Source organism: Pinus tabuliformis, chromosome 5_2 (genome assembly GCF_031772625.1).
Source record: "Pinus tabuliformis cultivar Carrire ecotype Pingquan chromosome 5_2, CPIR1, whole genome shotgun sequence".
Taxonomy (NCBI): Eukaryota; Viridiplantae; Streptophyta; class Pinopsida; order Pinales; family Pinaceae; genus Pinus; species Pinus tabuliformis.
Genome location: NC_142306.1, coordinates 155,780,130 through 155,805,421, shown reverse-complemented (window position 1 = coordinate 155,805,421; position 25,292 = coordinate 155,780,130). Strand labels below are relative to the sequence as shown.

General features: G+C 41.2%; 1 protein-coding gene across 6 annotated transcripts in view; it reads left to right on the top strand.

Moving 5' to 3' along the window:
• Positions 1 to 25,292, top strand: part of LOC149157990 (uncharacterized) — a 459,039-nt gene that overhangs the window by 96,618 nt on the left and 337,129 nt on the right. For all 6 annotated transcript variants that reach the window (XM_089436071.1, XM_089436075.1, XM_089436074.1 and 3 more), the window contains exons 8-12: positions 2,986 to 3,241; positions 19,516 to 19,780; positions 19,873 to 20,033; positions 20,189 to 20,731; positions 21,214 to 21,383. In XM_089436071.1, the coding sequence (XP_089292197.1) occupies positions 2,986 to 3,241; positions 19,516 to 19,780; positions 19,873 to 20,033; positions 20,189 to 20,731; positions 21,214 to 21,383 (1,395 nt within the window). The remainder of the gene's footprint in view (positions 1 to 2,985; positions 3,242 to 19,515; positions 19,781 to 19,872; positions 20,034 to 20,188; positions 20,732 to 21,213; positions 21,384 to 25,292) is intronic.

Here is a 25,292-nt window from a genome sequence, read left to right as displayed (position 1 = left end):
TGTAAATGAATCGAGTTACCCTTATTCAATTGAGAGTCAACATTTCCTACACCTTTTCCGGGATAGGTGGCATTGGTTCCAAGTATAATCCCACAATTGTTTCCATTTCTACCAAATTAGAGTGTGCACCCATCTATCCGATGAAGTGCCTTGAAGCACTACAATCTATAAGCCGGATTCCCAAAGAATCTGAAGGAGAGGGCCAATACAAGATAACGCTTCTTTATCTTATCAGAAACAACATTTGATTCTTCATACCTGGGATTCCTTGCTTTTTATGAAGAGTCAGCCATTTCCTTGATGACCTGCATTACTTGTCATTCCTTTGATTAGATGTCCCTGGAATGATTGTTATCATCATCAAGTGATGTGTCCCTGCCATTCGAACACTCCTTCGCATAATGGCCGAACTAGTTATCTGCCTTTCCTTCCACCTTGAGATCCGGTGTTCCAATGCAGTGATCTTTAGGTAGGCCATATTCCGCTGCGCCATTCTGATAATATTCTCTGCTTCGACTTCACCCTTGGTGAATTTGAAGAGGGATGAGGAATCCACTGATCCTTTTGTCCTTTCCCAACTGTCTTCGGTGATTGCTCTTTCACTCTTGCTTGGTCATTGTCTTCACCTCAGCTCTGATACCATGTTAATTTTAGGTATGTTCTATGCTTAGAGCAATTTATTTCAATTTTCACAGTTAGCTCCATATCTTTTCCAGATTAGCAATCACATCAGCATTAAAGTAAACTGCAGATAGAACATAAACATAAATCGCAGAAGACAAGCGAAGACAAGAGGACACAAGATGTGGCGCTAGCTAGGGACAAACCCCAATGTGGGGAAACCGTTGATCAATTCTTCTTATATGTTCTTCAATAGTTCAGCAGAGAGAGAGAGAGAGAGAGAGAGTACGTTTACAACAGAAGTCAACACTTTGACTTATCTAGATAAGAGCATAGATCATCTCTAAGAAAATGATACATGAGATCAGTTGAAGACATGCTGCTTCAAGTAATTCTCCAAGGTGACTCCTTTAGCTATTGTTGTGCTGCATTTCGTCATCATGCTGCACGTCACCGCGCTGCACCATGCTGCACCCATCATCACTACGCTGCATCTCATCACGCTTCATTAATCATGACTGTACCCATCACTGTACTGCATTATGTGCAATTGCTGCACCATGTTGCCATCCTGACCTATGTGTTGGCTGCACCTTGCTTGCTTGTTGTCCCTAGCATGCTTGTTGTCCTTAGCATGCTTGTTGTTGCATGCTAGTTGTCCCTTGCATGCTAGATGTAACATTGCATGCTTGGTGTATTCGTTGCTAAGTACCATACAACTGTCCCAATGTTAGTTAGCTGTCCCTTGCATGTTGCTCTCCTTCGGAGATAGATGCTCTGACTGTTTTGGTAGTTCCCAACAGTTCTTGCAGTTCTCGGTAGTTTTGGCAGTTCCGGCTGTTCCCGACAGTTCCGGTTGTTTCCGACAGTTCTGGCAGCCCCAGCAATTCTGGCTTGTTAGTCAGAAGCCAGAATGGAGTCTAATTGAAGCGACCTTATATGTCTTGAACAGAATGGTAAGTGTCAGATAAAGAAAGAAAGATTTGAGACATGCAGCAGGGAGACACACGTATGCTGTTAAAATTGGCAACTAGGGCCAAACTCCATGTGGGTCATCTTATTTATGGCAGCTGATATTTTTCTTGGATCCCTCTCATCGAGAGGTGTAGGATTGATCTAAAGATCATCTGATTCCGATAAGTATTCATGGAGTTATGAATTTATTTGCGTTATAAGACAATTCGTCAAGGTCGGCTAGTGATGATATGGATTCTTGTAATTTGGCCTGTGATAACCAGATACAGCTTTGTTGTTCCAAGATATTGTTTGACATGCATATATGTGACGGACACTGTAGGGTAATGGGTTTTCCCTTCGTCTGAGTAGAATCGTTTAGATGAAAAAGCACAATTACCTCTGTCTGCTCACAATGTCTGAATACAAAATAAAGAGGAGTTTTGGGTGGTCAATCTCTGGAATTTTCCTCAAGTGAAACATATTACCTGAAAAGGTTCCGACTCAGTGACTTAATAATCTTTATTGCAAGAGCATACATATGTGACGGACACTGTAGGGTAATGGGTTTTCCCTTCGTCTGAGTAGAATCGTTTAGATGAAAAAGCACAATTTCCTCTGTCTGCTCACAATATCTGAATACAAAATAAAGAGGAGTTTTGGGTGGTCAATCTCTGGAATTTTCCTCAAGTGAAACATATTACCTGAAAAGGTTCCGACTCAGTGACTTAATAATCTTTATTGCAAGAGCATACATCTCTGTTTACCCGTTTGGAGTACAAATCATGATTCAGCAAAATACGATGATTAGGTTATTGGGAAAATATAGGCGAGGAAAAAATATCCTGAAGCCTATAGGCTGAGGCAAGTAGTTGATACGATGCAAAATATGACTTCTGGTAGAAGTTCAGAATCAGGAATTATTTAGTGCATATGCCAACCCTAACTCTTAGAAAGGCATCTGGGAAATAAATATTCAATTAGATTTAGTTTGGTGATTTGGGTGTCCATCTTGGTACTGAAACTGAATGGATTTAGACTTCAGAAGTCATGTAGGCAGGTCTTGTGTTTGTAGAGTCAGATTCTGAAGGGGTATTCAAGCATAGCACTGGAATCTGAGCTCTTCTGGGTATCTAGGAGTACGCTATTTTCACTGTCATTTGGTTCTTAAACGTTTGTGGTTTGTAAAGATACAGGGACTGTGACAAATACTTTCTGTCAGTTTGGCACAGGATTCTGTGAGGAAAAACTCAACTTACAATGAAAGCTATGTAACGTAAAGTCATTTCATTTTGTTGAACTATGGCATGTGTTAATTATTTTATTTTTTGATATGGAAACACACTAATTTCTTTTTCCTATACATTTTTATGTAGTTATCTTTGATACATGCAAGAAATTTCTTTCTAGGTACCCAGTTGTTCCAACACCTTTGACAAGGATACATTGGTGGCGACTCTGTCTGGATGAAGCACAGATGGTTGAGAGTAATGCAGCTGCAGCAACAGAAATGGCAATGCGTTTGAGTGCCAAGAACCTTTGGTGTGTTACTGGAACCCCTATTCAGAGAAGTCTCGAGGATATGTATGGTCTTCTACGATTTCTAAGAGCTGAACCATTTGATGATCGCAGATGGTGGAATGAAGTTATTAAGAATCCGTATGAGGTAATATTTGTTTTTTACGCAATGGTATCGGGAACAATGTACTCTCTGTGGCTTCCTGGAAAAGTCAATTTTTTTAAATATATATAAATCTATAACAACAAGAACAACTTTGCTATCCTTTTTGATATTAGTTTATAACATTAGGCTTCATTTGGTGGTGAGAATCAAGAAAATTCTTTGTGAATGAGTAAAATAAGTTTGAATGGTAAAAGTTCTCTTGGTGCTGTTAATGTTCTTGATTATGGATATGCCATGCAGTGCTTCTTAAAGTCTGCATTACTGACTTGTGTCCATTCCACAAAGAGGTATTATCTCTAGCCTTTCTATGAGTGCATGTTAGATATTAAGAATCTTCAGGTAGAATTGTCTTTGTGGAAAATACATATACCTATGAGCATCTAGCAACAGCTGTAGTTTTTGCTGTGATTTCTCTATCTTATATCATTTTTAAAGATTGAGGCATAGTTACATCGTGTATGTTGACAACTTCACACTGATGCCTTGCTAATAGCAAAATGAGTTTTTATAAAAGGTAGTTAAATCTGCATGTGAGACATGCATATATATAAAGAATGAATGAAGGAAAATATGTTAATATCTTCACATGGACAGAAACAGTCAATGGAGCTGGAAGGTGCAGCAAGTATCTATAGTGCAACGAGTACATAAGGCAAATCCATAAACAAATCTAATGATCTAAAGGTTTAATGTAAATGAACTTAAAGTTCACATACAAAGTAAAATACCTCAAAATCTCTAAGAGGTCTTGTTACCGATCAAATTGGCAAGGTTACTGAGGTCCTTCCAACCTTCTCCTGATTGGCACACGCAGGAATGGGACCCACTGTCACCTCGGCCCAAATCCTCACTATTTAAGCCCAATTACCTCCTTAATGGCTATGGGAGGCTTCCCTTTGAATACCTTATCGAATCAGTAAAGATTGGTGCCTTGAATTGGATTTATGGTGTTGATTTTCTAGTGCAATTGATACTAGGCAATTTTTTCAAATTGATAACTATTTCCAATGATACAATATTAGTCCTTTGGAGTATTCCAATCATCAAGCAGTTATACATGAAAAATTTCAACCATTCACTTCTACAATAGAGCAATAGAGATCACAGTAAACAATGAGACAAGAGACAAGAGACACCAAAATTTAGGTCAGCGGCCAGGGCAAAACCCACAAGGGGAAAACCCAACAATCTTTCCTTATGAGAGAGAGTTCAATTCATCAAGATGTACATTAGAGTATTCAATCAAAACACCAATCTCTGACCCCAATGTTTGCCAAGTCAAGACCAGACAAGCGAGAGAGAAATGGTCAATCTGGTTCATAATCATAGTCCTTCGCTTTCCCACTGGGACAACTACCATAGATATTTGTGATCCCACAAAATTCAGATGCAGAACTTCTCATGAGATGCCACAGAACTTCGCATGAAATGCCATAGGTAGCTCACATAATTACAGAGAATATTGCAACAGATCTTTGCATGAAATGCCATTGGAAGCTCACATAATTACAGAGATTAACATCACAAATCTTCGCATGAAATGCCACAAGTAGCTCACATAATTACAGAGAATAATGCTACAGATCTTTGCGTGAAATGCCATAAGAAGCTCGCATAATTACAGAGAATAATGCCACAACTCGCATATGATGATGCCGCAGAACTTGGAGTAGTGATGCCACAAAACTCACATCTTTCCACAGAGCAATGTTGCCTCAGAGCTCCAATAGAACAGAGATACATGAGATCCGAAAATCTGTCTTGGAGATGAGATTTTAGGATCAATATATAGTTGTTTGTCCATGCGAATAGACGCATCCCTTGGGCAGGCCAAGATGTTCTAGGAGGGGCCGACTTGAACAAATTTAGGCCGACTTGGTCAACACAAATTCATAATTTTTCCTTCGCTTTGCCAACAAAAATACCAACCGAAGCTACCAAATTTTCAACATATGGGTGAGGTGGAGGAGTTAATTCTTAAATGTCCTCTGTAAAAAAAATGGTGAGAGTGTGGGACCTTGAAAAATTTGCAGATCTGCTACATAACAACAGAGGAAAACATAGATCTGCAGCAGAAAACTTGATATACAGTGAAAAATATATGCAATAAAGACCTTAAAATCAATGTATCAATCCTTGGTTAAGATATGACTTTATTTCCAAGAACTCTAAGGTAAACAAATTAGCCTTCTTATGATATAACTTGAAAATCAGCTAAATAAGTATCCCAAACTAAAACAAAAAATACAAAATTTTGGTCTTTTAACTATATAAAATGGTTGTTGTAACTTTCCTACTTTTTGCCACAACAAATGACCTCATGAAGCTGGGTTGTGAAACACACCTGCACTTGATTACTAAGGTGGGCTTGGTCTCTAGAGAGTTGTCACCCCTACCTTCGACCTAAAACTCTTCCCACTTTTCAGATCCAACTAGGAATGGACTCTAATGTGGTGTTCTATGGTCTTCAGATCGACTGCGTGGTGAAATACAAACTCTTCTCCCAGTTGAAGCTCCTTCTTGGAATGCTTCAACTTTTGTCCGAGTGACCCAATTGCAACAAAAAAATAAAGTGGTTTAGTGCCGAATCTATCTTCTCCACATTGGTGTGTAGCCCCTAACTATCATGTAATCTTACTCTTACTAAATGAGAATTGTTTTAGATTAATAGTTCGGTTACCACATTCAGCCAATAACACACAAGATAATAAAAGCCAACCCACACAATATAAAAAATATGTGGATTTGCAAAATGGGTTCTTTTTATTATGGCATATGATCTCACAAAACAACAACATGAGGAGGATAGGCTAGCTTTTTATAAAACTTTTGTAACGATTAAAAAATGACTAGCTGACTCTTCCTCTAGGAAATATTATTTACTTGTCATCTACATGTTGGATACTAATTAATGTTATTAAAATATTACAATTACATTCATGAACCTGCCCACTAAGGGGTTGAATTGACTCAAGTTTCCTTGGAGGTCTAACTTTCGCTTTGCTTGTGGTCCGAAAATCAAAACGAAGATGAATAATAGTCCTAGGATGTTCAACGACTAGCTAGGAGGTTCTACGTCCCACTCAAATGGCTAGTTAGTAGTTCGATTTGGTCCATGAAGCAACTCAATTTGGTCGAGGAGAAATTGATTTGGTTGAAGAGGAATCTCTTGACTTTCCAATGGTTAAATTTTTGTTCACTCGTTAACTTCTTGGTTTATAACATCTCAACATTCCACTTGAATTCCAAAACGGCTAGTTTTAAGCTCTAATGTGTTGGAAAATGTAACTAGTTTTGGTCTTCATAATTGTCATTGCACTCATGTCATTATGTATATCTTATGTAACAAACAAAAGAAGAAAGAAAAATTTATTTTCAAGCATGGGTTTCGTTCTTCTTTTGATTGGTCATCGAGGTTAAGCATTTTTTTCACGCTTCTAGGGTTTGTCATGTCATAAGAATAATTGTCATGAGTCAAGAGAGTCAATGTCATGTATATAAGACCCATTTGGGCATGTTGTATCATGTAAACTAATTTATTTTGAGTGTAAAAAGTCAAAATAAGCCTCCAAGCACAAGTCGGCCCTACCGGTGAGAAGTCGACCCAGAGAGAGCTATTCGACCTCATGAAAAGTGTTGATTTGGGGTAGCATCGAATGTGCTCTAGCCACAAAATTTGGTGGAGAGGTTGGGGCACATGAGATCTCCAATACCCAGAAAGGGTTTGGGCAGATTCTAAACAGAGCAAGAGATATTAAAATAATTAATATTTTAAATGGAGTCCCTAAGTCTAAACTTAGGGAAAATAAAATATTAATGTGTATTAATATGAATCTGTGTTAGAGTGGTCCAAAAGACATGGATCAAGCCAAATCTAATCTTAACCGTTGATTAGGGAATTAATCTCGGCCGTTGAGATGTCAACAAGAAAAGTATAAGAGGAGGTTTGAGGGTCATTTGGAGAGCACACCAGATAATCAGTTATTCTATTCTCTAGAGCGGGGTTTGCTAAGAGAAAATCAGTGATCGGGAGAGCAGTTGAGGGGCATTGAGTACAGAGAAACAGAGAAGGCAGAGATTGTACCGGGAGAGCAGCGCAACAGCCAAGGAGGGTGACGTAGAGCCAGCAAGGGCTCACGCAGGGCCACGCAGAGGCAGCCAAGTGCTGCACAGAGCACCAGAGGGGCCAACGCAGCTGACGCAGAAGCTCCCAGAGTTGATGCAGGGCCTTCTGGGGCTGACGCAGGCCAAGAAAGGTTGACGCAGGGCCAGCATGAGACAGAGAGGGGCTGACGCAGTCCAGTTTGGGCAGACGCTGGGGTTGTAGAGCAGCTTTGTGCTGAGGAGCTGCTGGAAGGATTTTCCGGGGTTTCAGCGAGGAGATTTCTCTCAAACTGAGGTATAACTGCTAAGGAAATTCTCTGTTGGGTAGGCCAGTTTCGACACCCATATTGTACTCTGATATTACTTAATAAGAAAACCCTTAGATAACTGCACCGGTTTTCTCGCGTTGGGTTTTTCCGGGGACATTGGTCCAAAAATAATGGTGTCATGTGGTGTGTTTGTTCTTGTTTTTTTTAGTTGCTGATCTGTAATATGTTGAGCATGTACTGGTGTTTATTTTCAGTATTTACTTTGTAAATAACTTGTTGAAGAAAAATAACAAGTAGGTAGGAATAAACTAGAAAAAGTGCATGAAGGGTTTCTAAACTAAGTAAACTTAGAAACTACAACATGGTATTAGAGGGTGATTGCAGATCACAGGAGGACTAAAAGACATCAGCGGAGCGGAGCAATAGCAATAGAAAACCACTGTCCTGGGGTGACAGAGGCTGTTTCTATCAGCGCAGAAGCCAAGAAGTGTGACGCAGAGCCAGCCAGAACCATGCAGAAGAAGCCGGGAGCTGCGCAGAGCCTTAGAGAGGCCAGCGTTGCTGACGTAGAGGGCTAGAGGGTTGATTCAGGGCATCCCAGGGCTGACGCAGACCCATCTGGGGTGACGCAGAGCCAACGTGAGGCAGAGAGGGGTTGACACAGTTCACAGAGAGGCAGTTGTTGGAGTTTAGAAGGCTGCAAAAATATTGCAGTGTGGAGCTGGTGAGGTACTGTAGTCAGAACAGTCCCTGACAGAGCAGGGCTAGAGGAGTTGTTACCGAGGGTTTCTAGCCGAGGAACTTGGTTTAGCAGTGCAGTTGCACAAGACGATCATAGTAGTGGGCATCTCGACAAGCGGAAAAAGGATTTCTAGGAAGGAAATTAGGACTCAGAGGGAGTCCAGAAGAGAACTTTCGGACGGGAAGTAGAGACTCAGAGGAGTCGAACAGAGAACTTCTAGGAGGGAAGTAGAGGAGCATCATGGCACTTCCCGGGCTAGGAGACGAGGATAGACTGGACGGAGCATCGAACTTCGCAGTCTGGAAGGCCAGAATCTTATCAGTGCTTGACAAGAATCGTGTCAAGAACTTCGCCTTGAAGGTTATAGCTATCCCAATCGACCCCAATGATAACGACAAGTACGAAGAGGCGATGGCGAGGGCCAAGTGCATTATCCTTGACGACGTGAAGGATCATGTGGTACCACATATAGCCGAGAAGGAAACGATAGTTGAGATGTGGGAGGCTCTCAAGAACCTATACCAGCATACCTCTATGCAGAGAAGAATGCTGCCCGAGAACCAGATGAGGTTGTATCAGATGAAGAAGGGTCAATCGATCGACACCTTCCTCGAAGGACTAAATGAGATTTGAGACCAGTTGACTGCTATAGGAGCGACACTAGATCAGGAGCTTATGGTGAGGACAACCTTGAATGTTGTCTTAGAAGATTGAGAAGTGTTTTTCCAAAGTATCTTGGGCAGAGGGACTCTCCTACCTTGGGACGAGATGTGGGCAGCTCTTCGCCAGGAAGAGATCAGACGACAATTGAAGACAGGTAGTAGCAGCAAAGGGATCAAAGTTCAGCAGGAGGAGGAGGATGTGGCCCTAGCATTTGAGGGAAAACAGGAGAAGCGGAAGAAGAAAGATCTCTCCAAGATCAAGTGCTTCCACTGTGGGGAGATGGGTCATTATGCGACCCAGTGCCCAAGGAAGAAGAGTAAGGGAGGGTTTTCCGAGACTAAGGCAGCGTTAGCACGGGCAGAGAAGGAAGTTTTGACAGACGATGACTGTGCCATGAGTGCACACACGCCACTTGAGCAGAAGTGGGGAGACATCGAGCTGTAGTCAGATGGACTACATGCGATGAGGGGCAGGATCCTTGAGGTACCCAACCTCTTGGATTAGACCTTGCTACAGGAGCCCTGACGAGGAGTAGCAGGATTGGCTGAGTGGGTAGAAACGGATGCGGATGGAGCGGCAGAGAGAGCTACAATGCAAGAGTCCCGAGACAGCGCAAAGCTAACAGGTTGCAGCGGTGCGAGAGGCATAGGAGTGTTGCACCAGTGTAGGAAGGCACATAGAGGTGTGCAACGGTGCGAGATGCAGGAGAGTTGTTGCAGCAACGCAGAAGTCAGAGAGGGAGCATTTGTTAGCGGCAGAGGGAGCTTTAGCATTAGTGGGTGTCTCTAGCCCAACAGAGAGGTTAGCTGGAGGATCAGTTACTTAGTTCTCAGTAACTGAGTTGCAGTGCAGTAGTGGGTAGCACGATACAAAATGATGAGAGGAGGTGCAGTGCGGATGCAATGCTGGGAGAAAGGACCAGCAACAACACAGATGCAGAGGGAGTTGTCGTACAGATGCAGCAATGGCAGTGGCAAAACCATGGGCAGTAGTACAGGAGGCAGCAGTGCAGAGGATGGTGGGCCGGAAGGCCTAGCATCAGCACAGGTACCGATGCCGGATGATCGGAGTAATACTCAGTGAGGAGTATTGCTAGAGCACAGTCCTCGCGAAGAGCGAGTGTTGATTTGGGTTAGCATTAGATGTGCTCTAGCCACGAAATTTGTTGGAGAGGTTGGGGCACATGAGATCTCCAATACCCAGAAAGGGTTTGGGCAGATTCTAAACAGATTAGGAGATATTAAAATAAATAATATTTTTAATGGAGTCCCTAAATCTAAACTTAGGGAAAATAAAATATTAATGTGTATTAATATGAATCTGTGTTAGAGTGGTCCAAAAGACATGGATCAAGCCAATTCTAATCTTAGCCGTTGATTATGGACTTAATCTTGGCCGTTGAGATGTCAACAGGAAAAGTATAAGAGGAGGCTTGAGGGTCACTTGGAGAGCACACCAGATGATCAGTCATTTTATTCTCTAGAGCGAGGTTTGCTAAGAGAGATAGAATCAGTGATCGGGAGAGCAGCTGAGGGGCATTGAGTACAGAGAAACAGAGAAGGCAGAGATTGTGCCGGGAGAGTAGCGCAGCAACCAAGGAGGGTGACGCAGAGCCAACAAGGGCTCACGTAGGGCCATGTATAAGCAGCCAAGTGCTGCGTAGAGCACCGGAGGGGCTAGCGCAGCTGACGCAGGGCCTTCTGGCGTTGACACAGGGCCAGTGTGAGATAGAGAGGGGCTGACGCAATCCAGTTTGGGCAGACACTGGGGTTGCAGAGTAGTTTTGTCCTGAGGAGTTGCCGAAAGGATTTTTCGGGGTTTCAGCCAGGAGATTTCTCTCAAACTGTGAGGTATAGCTGCTAAGGAAATTCTCTTTTGGGTAGGCCAGTTTCGGCACCCAGATTGTACTCTAATATTGTTTAATAAGAAAACCCTCAGATAGCTGAACCGGTTTTCCTGCATTGGTTTTTTCTAGGGACATTGGTCCAAAAATAATGGTGTCATGTGGTGTGTTTGTTCTTGTTTTTTTTAGTTGCTGATCTGTGATATGTTGAGCATGCACTGGTGTTTATTTTCAGTATTTACTTTGTAAATAACTTGTTAAAGAAAAATAACAAGTAGGTAGGAATAAATCAGAAAAAGTGCATGAAGGGTTTCTAAACTAAGTAAACTTAGAAACTTCAACAAAAAGCATATATATAGAAGGAGATTCAACTCATTTGAAGATACATTCGATCTGAAGTGAAAAAGAAAAGGAAGAAGTCAAAGATCAAGGAGAAAAGAAGGAAAGGTCAAAACAAAGAAAATATGCCCTAGAAGATTTCACACGTGCGAAAATTTCTGGATTACAGGAGGTCGAAATTGCAGGTTGGAAATTCCATTGCAGGTAGGCAAAAACTTCTATTGTAGGTGTCGAAGACTAAGGTTTGACTATGTTTGAAAGGGTTTGACTTCTTTGACCTGAGGAGATTTTTGTCTTGTTTGGAAGAGATCTTCTTGGAGGGCTAACTTGGTGCTTGGAGGAGGTTGACTTTGGTCTTGGGGTCTTGGAATTCTGATTTGAACTGATTCTCTGTTAGGGTCCCACCCTAACCCCCTTATTTATGTAATGGGATCACGTCACAGTCAAGAGTCAATAAAGCCCATATTAATAATTGTAAGTGGTTAATCCGCAATTAATGACGGAACCACAATTAGTTGCAAATGGGCCGTAGTATTAGATAGATGGTATTAATAAAACCCACGGTATTGGCCCGTGGTATTGCATGTATGAGTCATATATAAAGGATAGAGACTCCCTGCGAGGAGCATCGTGTCTTATTTTGTGTCGTTGAGCGCATAAACCTGCGGATTTGGGGAGGCATGCACGCAGGAAATACAAGAGGTGGTCACTTCTGTTGGACTCCCTTGTAACCCCTGTGGGTACCCCTTCGAGTAGTAGCGCATTAGACAGAACCGCGCACGGATTGTCTTCCACGTACCCTCTGGGTATATTGGAAGCCCCCTAGGCTCCCTTGAAACCTCACCATAGATAAACCGTCGGCTGTCTTGCGGCTACAGTACACCGAGAACAGCACTCGGGGAGATTACTCGCCCGTACGATAGGGTAGTCGGGTTGTACGGCTAAGGGTACGGTCGATCCTCCTTAGTTAGAGCCCTGAAACATTGGGTCGAGTACTACTACCAGACCCTTATGTATATTGCGATCTGTAGCACCTGACACTCCTCAAGACCATAGTTCCCTTTTTCTATCAGGGGATCACACAGCATCTCTTCCAGACCCGCTTGTGCAAAAGGGTGCAGCAGCAGCAGACATCAGTCCCGCAGTCTCGAGTTCGCAGATCAGCCATTCCGATCTATTAGATCCATCAGATCCGCAGAAGCAGTCTGTTCCGCCATCAGATCTGCCATTCAGATCTCTCAGATCCACCAGATCGGAGTCGTTGTGAAGGGTTCCTATACCGGGGTATAATTTTCGCAGGAGTCTGAGATCTTCCAGGGCACTTATTGGTGATCTAGCCCATCAGAATCAGGACGACGAGCTGAGCACGGTGGTACCATTCAATTATTAGTGAAAATTTTTAGGCGGTCCCAAATTTTCATCAGGTTGGTGTATGGTAGAAACTAGAGCTCAAGCGATGGCCAATGAAAGGATGGACAAACTTGAAGAATCCATGCACACCCTCAGCCTTCAGCTTAACGGACTAAGTAGCCAGGTCGCGCAACTCATCCCGAAGGACAAGGAGCAAGCCCACGAGGAGGCATATAATGGCAATGGATACAATGAGGGTGAGTCTAGCCACTCTCCTCATGTCTGGCACACCCACCAACCACCCAGTCAGCGACCTCCCAAGTTGGATATGCATAAATTTGACGGTTCTCACCCGTCGGCATGGATAGCACAAATGGACCAGTATTTCAAACTGAATCGTATCTTAGATGATGCGACTCAGCTTATGTTGGGGAGCATGTACTTGGACAATGAAAGGTGGCAATGGTGGGAATGGCATCAACGTTGCAATGGACCTTTTAGGACTTGGACCCAATTTACAAAAGCTCTTCAAGGTCGCTTTGAACAGGAGGACTCTTTTTTGGGTCGTCTTACTAAGCTCCGACAGACTGGTACAGTGGATGAATATATTACAGCTTTTGAAGCCTTAGCCTTCTGCACTTGGGGTCTCTCAGATGCGTTCTACACGGAATGTTTTATCAGCGGTCTTAAAGAAGCCATCAAAGCTCAAGTCCTACTGCACCACCCTCCCACATGGACGAAGGCTTGCAAGGTAGCTCGTAACGTGGAACGTGCATTAGCAGCCCAATACAGTCGCCCAAATTTCTCTGCTAAAGGTCGCCCCCCACAGGCTCACAACACGACTCAAACACTTAAGGTCCAAAAGGTGTCACCTGCGGAAATGGCCGAAAGAAGAAAGCAAGGACTATGTTACTACTGTGATGAAAAATACTCCCCAGGTCATAAATGCAAGGAGCCCAAATTTTTTCAAATAGATGCCACTGACTACAGCTCAACAGAGGAAGATCCACCACTTGAGGACCATGACGCGCTAGAAGAAGACAACCAACAGGACAATGTCCCTGATGAACCAGGTATTTCGCTGCATGCGTTGGCAGGGATTTCTTCCCCTCAAACTCTCAAAATCAGAGGTTTTATTAAACATCGCCCAATAGTAGTTTTGATTGATAGTGGAAGTACACATAATTTCATCCATCAAAAAGTCGCAGAAGCAGTGCATTGTTTTGTACGCGCAGTTTCTAACTTCCAAGTTCAAATTGCGGATGGAGGCACAATGAAATGTGAAGGCCGCTGTGAAAATGTCAAACTTCAAATGGGGGATTATCAGTTGAAAACCCACATGTTTGCCATACACATGGGGGGTTGCGACATTGTCCTCGGCGCTGAATGGCTTCGCACTCTTGGGCCAATCACAATGGATTTCTAGGAATTATATATGAGTTTTAAGCAGAACAACTACACACATACCCTCCGTGAACTCCAGGCGGGAGCCCCCTCTATCATCAGCTCGCATAGGATGGAAAAATTGTTAAAAAAGGGCAATCATGGAGTTGTAGCTCAATTTAATGCCATCCAGGCAGTCGAAACAAAGCCTCTGCCAATTCATCCTGAGATGCAACAGAGTTTAAATAACCATCTGCCGGTCTTTGACAAGCCTCATGAGCTTCCACCCTCGCGAGGGGAACATGATCATAGCATCACCTTGGTTCTAGGGGCCCAACCCCCAAATGTGCGCCCATACAGATATCCGTTCACCCAAAAGAATGAAATAGAAAAAATCATCAAGGAACTTTTGGAAGCAGGTGTCATTCGTCCCAGCATTAGTCCTTATTCATCCCCAGTGGTCATGGTGCTCAAGAAAGATGGGGAGTGGCGGATGTGTCCCGACTTCAGGGCCCTCAATAAGTTGACAGTCAAAGATAAATTTCCCATCCCGGTGGTTGATGATTTGCTGGATGAACTCAATGGGGCTCAATTGTTCACTAAGCTGGATCTTCGCTCAGGCTACCACCAAATTCGCATGAAGGAAGTCGACATCCCCAAGACTGCTTTCAGAACTCATGAAGGCCATTATGAATTCCTGGTCATGCCATTTGGTCTTTGTAATGCCCCCTCTACTTTTCAGAGCCTTATGAACCACATTCTCAAACCATATCTCAGGAAATTTTTCCTTGTCTTCTTCGATGACATCCTCATCTATAGTTGCACTTGGGCCGCACATCTTCAGCGTGTAGATCTACTCTTGCAACTGCTCCGCAAGCATAAATTATTTGTCAAGATGTCCAAGTGTTCGTTTGGCATGGCAAAAGTAGAGTATTTGGGCCACATTGTGGGGCGTGAAGGTGTCAAGGTGGACCCCAAAAAGATCCAGGCAATGCAGGAATGGCCTCAACCTAAGACCTTGAAGAGCTTGAGAGGATTTTTGGGTCTCACAGGCTATTATCGTAAATTTGTCCGCAACTATGGTCGCATAGCGAAGCCCCTCACCCAACTCCTAAAGAAAAATTCATTCTTCTGGAATGAGAAAGGACAACAGGTCTTTACAGCTCTAAAAAATGCCATGTGTTCCACTCCAGTCTTAGCACTCCCTGACTTCACCAAATCTTTTGTCATTGAATGCGATGCTTCGGGTACAGGTATTGGGACAGTCTTAATGTAGGAAGGGCGACCGTTGGCCTTCACAAGCCAACAACTCAGTGTGAGGAATCTGGGCCAATCTACCTACGAGAAGGAAATGATGGCCATCTTACATGAAGTTGAGACCTGGCGACCTTACTTATTGGGGCGACGTTTCCAAATCCACACAGATCATCACAGTCTTAAACATTTTTTGGAGCAACGCCTATCCTCCCCACAACAAAATAAATGGCTAGCCAAAATGCTGGGATATGATTATGAGATCATTTACAAGAAAGGGAGAGACAATAGTGTAGCAGATGCATTATCTCGCCAATTTGAGGAGGAAAGTACTCTGCTAGCAATTTCCCTCCCCATTCCAGAATGGATTGAAGAGGCTCGCAGGGAATGGTTTTCACACCCCGGGCTCTCCCAACTCATTTCTCAATTGCAGGTAGATCCAAATTCCACCAAGGGCTACTCGTGGCAGGATGATATTCTTCGCTACAAGGACAGAGTCGTAATATCACCAACATCCACCCTCAAAAGTCGCATTTTGGCAGAATTGCACTCATCTCCCATTGCAGGACATTCGGGCTTTCAGAAGACGTATGCTCGCACCAGAAGATCATTCTTTTGGACAGGCATGAAAAAGGACATCCTTACTTTCGTAGCAGAATGTGATGTCTGTCAACGCCACAAAGGGGAAACCGTCAACACACCAGGCACATTACAACCATTGCCCATTCCGGCATCAATTTGGACGGAGGTTTCTATGGATTTCATTACAGGTCTTCCAAGGTCAGGGAACAAGTCAGTCATCATGGTGGTTGTGGACCGATTGTCGAAGTATGCTCATTTCTGCGCCCTACCCCACCCGTTTACACCAACTTTGGTTGCTCAATCTTTCATGGATCAGATTTTCAAATTGCATGGCATGCCCACTTCTATTGTGTCCGACCGCGACCCGATCTTCACCAGTAATTTTTGGCAAGAACTCTTCAGAATACAAGGTACTCAACTCAAACTTAGTACTTCCTATCATCCACAAACAGATGGTCAAACCGAAGCTGTCAACAAATGTCTAGAAACCTACCTTAGGTGTTTCACTTCAGAAAAGCAACACCTTTGGGTACAGTGGTTACCTTTGGCTGAATGGTGGTATAACACCAACTATCATGCCACCACCAAAATGACTCCCTATGAAGCAGTATATGGTCAACTCCCACCTTCACCTACTTCGTATCTCAAGGGATGCTCAAAAGTACAAGCAGTGGATCAACTCCTACAACACCGCGCAACCATGCTCGCCCATCTTCGAGAGAATCTTCATCAAGCTTAGAACCGCATGAAGCAACAGGTAGACCAACATCGCTCAGAGCGCCAATTTCAAGAAGGGGATCAGGTCTTTTTACGGCTACAACCATATAAGCAAACATCACTCAAGGACAAGGGGTGTCAGAAACTCTCTCCCAAATTCTACGGACCATATCAAGTACTTCAGCGCATTGGAGAAGTGGCCTACAAGTTGGCCTTGCCACCTACTGCAAAAATCCATCCAGTTTTCCATGTCTCATGCTTCAAGAAAGTGATTGGGAACAATTGTAGAATTCAGACCAGTCTACCTGAATTGGACGAAGAAGGGTCCATCTGGCTTCAACCCGAACAGGTCCTAGACACATGAGACAAGCAACTGCGCGGCCGCATGATTAAGGAAGTCCTCGTCAAATGGAAAGACACCTCTCCGGAAGATGCAACTTGGGAACCAGCCACTATTCTTCAGCAGTTTCCGCAGCTTCAGCCTTGAGGACAAGGCTCGTCTTAAGGGGGAGGGCATGTTAGGGTCCCACCCTAACCCCCTTATTTATGTAATGGGATCATGTCATAGTCAAGAGTCAATAAAGCCCATATTAATAATTGTAAGTGGTTAATCCGCAATTAATGACGGAACCACAGTTAGTTGCAAATGGGCCGTAGTATTAGATAGATGGTATTAATAAAACCCACGGTATTGGCCTGTGGTATTGCATGTATGAGTCATATATAAAGGATAGATTAGTATGGAATTGGCAATCTCTATACAGAACTGGCTAGTTCCATACGAAGGTGGCTGGTTCTGTGTATAACTGGCTGATTCCATCACAAAATCGTTGGTTCTGTACAGAATGTTAGGTTCAAGCAGTTAAGGCTGGTTCCATCGCAAAACTGGTCTGTTCTGTACATTTGTTCAGTACAGAACTGGCCATTTTCATGTTAGACCCTTGATTTGAACAAGCCATTTTTGATGCAAATTGCCATCAGATCTAAGTTGTATGAAATTTGCAAACATGTACTATTTTCCCATTGGAATTGCTTGAAAATGTGATCCCTCAAATTGGCTATGTTAGTGGAAATGTGGTATATAAAAAATCATATATATATATATAGAGAGAGGGAGAGAGATTTTCTTAAAATAACACATTATGCTGAAAACAAATAAGGAGGAAAATAAGAATGATACACATAAATGACATTTTACAAGCAAACCCATGTCTATATTAATGCCCATAGATGATTGCAAGATGCGAAATCTAAATGAAACCTTTATAGATAAGGCTATACATCAAAATCAGCTTTTATATACGAGGTTCTACATCAAAATCAGATTTTATATATGAGGCTATATTGACTGAAATAAAAACATGAGCTAAAGATAAATACAAGTACATATTCTTTCCATGTTTGTCTTTATAACCAAAAATAGAAGAAGATTCTTGTCAGCAGAACCAGAGTGTGGATAGGAATTAGAGGTAGCTCCACTTCCACTCACACAATGCATCCCCAGCAATACCAAGAGCAGCGAGAGAGATTTCTAAGTCTGGGCATTCTAATTTTTTTCCAAATGGGTCTAAAAATTAATTAAATGGGATGAGAAACTAATTAGATGTCTTCAATAACCATTTATTAAGGGCAGAGTCTAATTTATAGACGAAATAGCCTTTTCCACCGAAATCTGGCTATACAATTTCAAGCAAGATTGTGATTTTTTGTTGTTTAAAATACTTTTTTGAACGTAAATGGATTCAGCACCCTTAAAAACCCCTGGGGCACTCGATTGCCTCAGATTAAACAACTTAAACTTAAGTATTTAAAAATCTCTGCCATAATTTGGTTAAAATTAATTAGAAAAAATGCCCTGAAAAAAGGTTATTTCATCTATAAGTTAGACTAGACCTTTATTAAGTGTTTTTAGGCTACCTGTAAGTCCCACACCCCTCATGGGCACTCGGGTGGTCACACAAACATCCAGAAAAGTGCCTGAATTATGGCTGGAAATTATCAAAGTCCTTAGAAGGCCGCTGGCTGCATTGTATGGCATTTCCAAATTGTGAAATGTCATATGGTATGGTCAGTGGCATTTCCAAGGAATTTCCTACTGGTTTTGGCCTTTTTGTGCATTAGACTGCTTTCTGGGTAGGCTTTATCTGCAACATTCATAGAAAACACAAAATGAGTAGGAGGAAATTATAAAAATAAAACTCAATATCTGAAAGTTTTACGTGATGACCTGTTCGTGTTATTGATTATTCCCTTGTCAGTGCTATGCTTATGTATCTTATAAAGACTTGTATTTAGTTGCTACAAACATGCAGCTGACAGAACGGTAACAATGATGAAAATTGAAATGTCTTTCTGAATTGGTTCAGAGAACTTTTCTTCAGCAATGTACAGTTTGGATGTATCCATACCAATCCATAGCGAGAGAGATGTTTGGTTGTGAGGCAGGGGCTGAACAACAACAAAATGATAAAATATCAACTGATCCAAATCTCAGGGTTTCAATGTTAGCTTTTATGGTCTTTTATTTCTATTGAATTGTCATAAGAATTAAATCACGTCCCTTCTATATTGCTTATTGCCCAGAGTGACAAATTGCAAATATTTATCCCACCTACTAGATTATTGAGGAATTCACTGTAGTTTGTGCAACCATTTGGCCATAGTCTTCATTTGATGTCACTGTCGTTGAAATTTGAATACTTATAGAGGAGAATAATTTCTGAAGTTAATTCAAACATAATTTCCACATCTTTTTAATTTGTTTTTAATTTTTTCGCAGGATTTTTAGTACAAGCACATATAGCAAATTGGTCTTACTTATACTAAATATATGTGCTTTGACATACTCTTTGGGGGCTACTATCTTTTGATTAACCCAAATGAATAAAAGAGTGTTGAAAGTAAAGAAGGATTCTAGCTAATTAACACAAAAGCGTGTTGTAGTCAATATATATTTGAATAAGCTCATTTATATGTTTCTAAAACATTTTCCACTCATCCCTTCTTGCAGAGAGGCAATATTGGAGCCATACAATTCACACATGATATTTTCCGGCATCTCATGTGGCGTTCAACTAAGATACAGGTGTCAGATGAATTGAATCTACCTCCTCAAGAGGAGCGTCTGACATTGTTAACGTTTTCTCCAATTGAAGCCCAGTTTTACAGGCGGCAACATGAAAGTTGTGCAGTTAATGCTCGAGAATTCATTGCAAAATGCAAAGATGATATTTGCAAGAAGTCAAAGCAGTGCAATAAAAAATCACATCTTATAGGTAGCATTATGGATGCTTTTCAGTCAGAGATATCCTCTAATCCGATTTACAGTTTAGTACAAAAACTAATCAAGTATTGTAATACCTTTCAGGTTACGAATCTTCCTATGATTCACGCCTTTCTCATGGAGAAGCCGCAAAATTATTGACATCATTGCTAAAACTCCGTCAAGCTTGTTGCCACCCTCAAGTGGGAAGCTCTGGGTTGCGATCTTTACAGCAAACTCCTATGACCATGGAAGAGATTTTGCAGGTTATCTTTGTTTTTTGTTTTCAGTTCTTAAGCAGAAATAATTTTCACCCCTGCCAAAAGGAAGATTCATTGTGAAGTTTGAACAAATGTAGAAAGTGATCAGAGGGGCATTCTGTTTATATTTTCCCTTAGTTGTGTTTTAACCTTGATTTCAGGTTTTGATTGGAAAGGCTAAGATTGAAGGGGAAGAAGCTCTCAGAAAATGTGTTGTTGCATTGAATGGATTGGCTGCTTTGGCTATAATAGAAAGTGATCTCTCACGTGCAGTGTCATTATACAGGGAAGCTTCAACATTATCAGAAGAAAATTTGGAATACTTTCGACTTGATCCTCTGCTAAATCTTCACATTCTCCATAATTTGGCTGAAATAAATGATGCAGTTTTAAGTTCTAGCACAAATGGGAATTCTAAAGGAGAGAAAATTGTCAATGGCTCAAAGAAAGTGGATGGAAAATTATTTGAGGGTTTAATGAAAAAGCAGAGAATGTTGGAAAGTGGTGATAGTAGCTCTACTAGAACTTTGAAAAAATCAATTGCAATTCCAGACTCATGCTCAAGAGAAGACCCAATGGCCATGGATTCATGCTTTAATTCTGATCTTCAGCAACAATGCGAATGCATCAAGGAGAAGTACATGTTACAGTTTATTACAAAGCTTGCTGCAGCTCGCGATGAATTCAGAAGTTCTTACAGCCAGGTATTCAAGAGCACTGAACAATGCTTTTTGTGTTATAACTCTGTCTGACCTTAGAGTGTGGCATGGAAGGGCAGGTTAAATTGGATTCTGGTCATTATTGTAAGGGTTGTGGGTTGACTTTCTTGCATATCTAGGTGAAGGGATTCTTCCAAAGGAAGTAGTTTGTGCCCTTTTGGCTAGGAAATCTTAGGATTGAGTGGTATATGCCAATCTTTTGGTTCAAATACATGTTTGAAAGTTTAATATGATGATTCCAAAAATTTATGAATTGATGTGCATAGCAATTTCATTGGTTGTAGGTTCTTATAATCTCAAGTTTAATCCATTCTCTTGATGCTCGTTTTTATATTTAATGCCTGATATTGGTTTAAGGAAAATGGTCGGTTCAGTATTGATGATAGTGACAAATATTCAAGGAATTTAATCAGGAATTAGATTGTTAATCTGCAACTTTAACATCTTAAGTATCTTCAACTTCATAGGTTATAGATGCAAGGAACGATTGCCAACTTGTAGGAGGAGAAAATTGGTGGTTCGACGCCCTGGAATTAGTGCAGCAAAAGAAAGATCTTGAAAAGGATTTATTGGACAAAATCCGAGACAGTTTGTCTGGAAATGATGGAAGGCTGAATTCATCTTGGCCAGTTTCACGGTATTTCTGACTCCTTACAGCTTATTTTATCTATACAACGATGTTTTGGAACGAGATATCTATGCATTTGGCCTCGGAAGTCCAATAGAGTAGGCTTTGCATGTTCATTTAATGAAACTGACAAAGTTTGCTAAGGAATCTGAAATTGTTTTCTGAAATGGGTGTATTTGCATATATGAGGTGTCTGATTCTGGATAGATAAATGGCCTAATTGTAGTTTGATGAGCTTGTTCCTATCATAAGCTAGCGCATAGAGATTATGTCTTAATGCAAAAAATCTCCTTGATGGTGTTGCCTCCCGTTTTGTAATTGATGCGGATATAGGTGCAAGTATGATTAACTTAGCATGTTTACTTGAACTCATTAATATATATTTTATTCTAGTGCTTCATAATGCAGTGAAATCTGGTGACCTTTACTAACTAAACCATGTATTATATCGTAAAGTTAACAAAAGAAACTGTAATTCCTGACATCCTATGATTATTTCATAGATGAAAAATGTTTCTTTTGATATGATTAAACATGATCAGGGAGTTATTTCCTTCATTGGTTGCATATTTTCTTTTTAGTTTGTTACTGCCACTGGCAGGATTTTCAACAACTTGCAACCTTGAGGCATACCATCTTGACTAGCACAACATACTTTGTTAACTTGCATTCAGTAATGTAACAAATTAGAATGTAACCATAAAAAAAGAATTGTCCAATCACCTTGTCAATAATGTTAGCATCTCCACTTTAGGATTATAAATTAGAACTTCTGAAAATAGAAATGGGATTACAACTTAGGCTTTACCTATGTTTCATCATTGCTGTGGAAGAAATGAATCTAAGCTCATCTAGTTCACTTCAAATATGTGGTATAATTACAAGAAGCAGAACACTTGCTCTTGGTGTGTTAGTCACTTACATAGGTTGTAGAATTGTTGTGAGGATACCATAAGAGTAGCATTTTAGAGGGATGAATGCCAAGAAGATTCCTGAATTATTTGGTGGCATATCAAGTGAACCTGATAAAACTTAAAGGGAACTCAAAGAGTAGTTGCAAGGGGATTGTTGAGCAAGGTAGCCACTAGCACATTGGGAAAGGCTAGGATGTTGTCTCTATGATTTAGCATGTATACATCCCTATTGGTGATGGTTTTGTGCTAATGTCCTCTTCTGCATTGTAATCTTTGGTTTCCCTTTCTCCTCCTGATCAAATCCATCCTCCTGACTAGTCTTTGAATTTCCTTCCCCTTTTTAAGTATTCTATAGTTGAACAACTTCATAATCTTAGCTCTTTAGGTCAGCAGCTTCTCCTCCTCATCTGTGGGTAACGGCACAAGGAGACCTTAAACAATTCTTCCAGAAAATCTGGCAGGGATTCTTTCTTTTTTGTGGTTCCTAGCTTTGTATCTCACCACTGGATGATAAACTTTTGTTTTTAAGTCTTAGATCTTGTAGACTTGATGTGCTTTTTATAGGATTTACATTTGCACTTCTCTTTGTATATTGATCCTGATCTATCTGCCAGTCCCTTCGACCTATTTATGACCATTTGCTGGACATCAATTAAAATGATCTTATTAGTATTATTATATAATTCTAAGTATTTGTTTCTTCCTCTTTATTTGATGTTGTCTTTCTCTTTTCATTTACTTCAGTATTGCTCAATTAGTTGAACTTTCTTCGTTATAGTTGGTAATTGGCTTAGATATCTATATGAAAATCGGTGGCAACTAGCTTAGATCTCTACCACCTATTGCTCTCCAATAATAAATTCTCTGGAGTTAAATGCTTGAATAAAATCCAACGTGAACTTTGAGAATGATATTATGATTGCCAATTTTATCTTTATAATGGTACCTTTTTGTGTCCAATTTTATACCCGACTCTATCTAATCCCTAGATGTATAGAATACCCTAATAGGAATACGATAGGTTGTACTTTCTCCAATGAGTTGGAAGCACAAACCACAAACCGATATCCACAAATATTTGTCAACTCAATTACTAATAAGTAGTCAATAATTGCCATGATGTATTAGTTGAAGTGCATAATTTGTTTTACAGTTTACTCAACAGACCATTATTTAAGCCGAGGAGACCCTATATGGTTTCTTCTTTGGTTGAGTTTTTGTTCTTATATAAGTGAAGAGTTCATCCCTTTTTTATTGCTTGCAACCCCTTATCATTTTCACCGTTTGTTGTTTGTCTTCCGGTGTCTAGTTTTCTCTAAACTAATAGTGTATTTTTTTCCTCTTTCAAATTTGAAATTTGGAGCCACCAAACTGTTGGATTTGAAATTGGATTTTTAAAATCATTGTCAAGCATAATTGATGGATTATTGTAGAGCATAAATCTTCAAATATTTGGAGTTGTGCAAATTCCTAAATCTAACACATCAGAAACCCCTATTGCAATTACTGGTTTACAATCTCCTACTTGTTCTTTACATTAACAAGTTATTGAATTGCATAAACATCGAAGTAACCACTATTGCAACCTTCACAGATATATAAATCATGCACCGAAGTAAACAGAAACAATAACACAAGGGACACCGTTATTTTTGGACAATCGTCCCCGGAAAAACCAAATTCGGGAAAACCGGTGCAGCATATAGAATGTTTGTATTATTAAGCAGATTTTGTGAATACAACTAGGGTGCCAAAAATGGCTTACCCAACAGAGAGTATCCTCGGCAGTAGTACCTCTATCTGGAGATAGATATTCCAACAAATCAGCAACCAGATGATTAGAACCCCACTGTGACTCCGGTTGTTCCCTATGCTGGACAACGAAAGTTGCTCCAAGCACTGCTCAGGAACTGCGTCACTCCTCCAAGAGCTGTGTCACCCTATCCCGGCTTAGAATTTACTGATCTGCTCCCAGTCTGCCCCACAAAATCTCCACAACGCTGCCTCTGAAGCCCTCTACGACTTTTGTGTCAGCCTCTATGACTTCTGTGTCAGCCTCTACGACTCTCTGTGTCCTCTTTGTCAGCTCCTACGGCCTCTGTGTCAACCCTTCCAGAGCTTGCACTGTCTCTCCCGGCACTGCGCTGCCTCTCTGCTATGTATTCTTCAGCCTCGGATAAAAATCCCTTGCTGAACTGCCCCTCACTGCAACTCTAATCACTAACTTGATTTCCTCAGCAAACCTCGCCCTAAAAAATCGAATTCTTTGATCACTTGGTGTGTCTCCAATTGACTCTCAAGCCTCCTCTTATACTTTTGTTGTTGACGATTCAACGGCCGAGATCAATGTTGCACGAAGCCCCCCCCAGTTCCAAGCCCCGAAGCGCGTCCCGTACGGAAGCGCCTAGGAAGCTTGGTCGGAAGCGCGCTTCCGAAATTCGGAAGCGCCGCTTCCGAATTTTTTGCCGCTTCCTGGAAATTTGGAAGCGTGGTACGGAAGCGCCGAAGCGCGCTTCGTACGGTGCTTCGGGCATCGGAAGCATGGCGCTTCGGAGGAGGAAGCGTACGCTTCCGGAAAAGCGTTTAGAAAATCGTTTTTTTTTCAATTTTTTTTTTAAATTTTAGGTGAGTTTGCTTGTTGGGGGTGGGTCCACCTTTGAAGGCAAAAAAAAATATAAATATATCAGATTCTCCCTCATGGTAATGTTAAATTCTTAAAGTAAAAGTGACATTATCCTTTATTTTTCATTTTCATCCTTTTACTTAAATTTTTAACATTACCATGAAATGGCTCAGGATGTTTGAGAGTGGTTCCAGCCTCATTGGACTTCATATGGAGAAAATAGAATTTCATATCCTATTCAAAATTCAGCAGACTTAACAGTTTTCAGGAATTCAGAATCAATGGGATTGTGGCATTTCATTAGATTATATCAAGTATGAAGGTATGCAATTAGCATTTAATCAAGAGCACCAAGCCCTATATGTACCTTAGTGTTGGTGG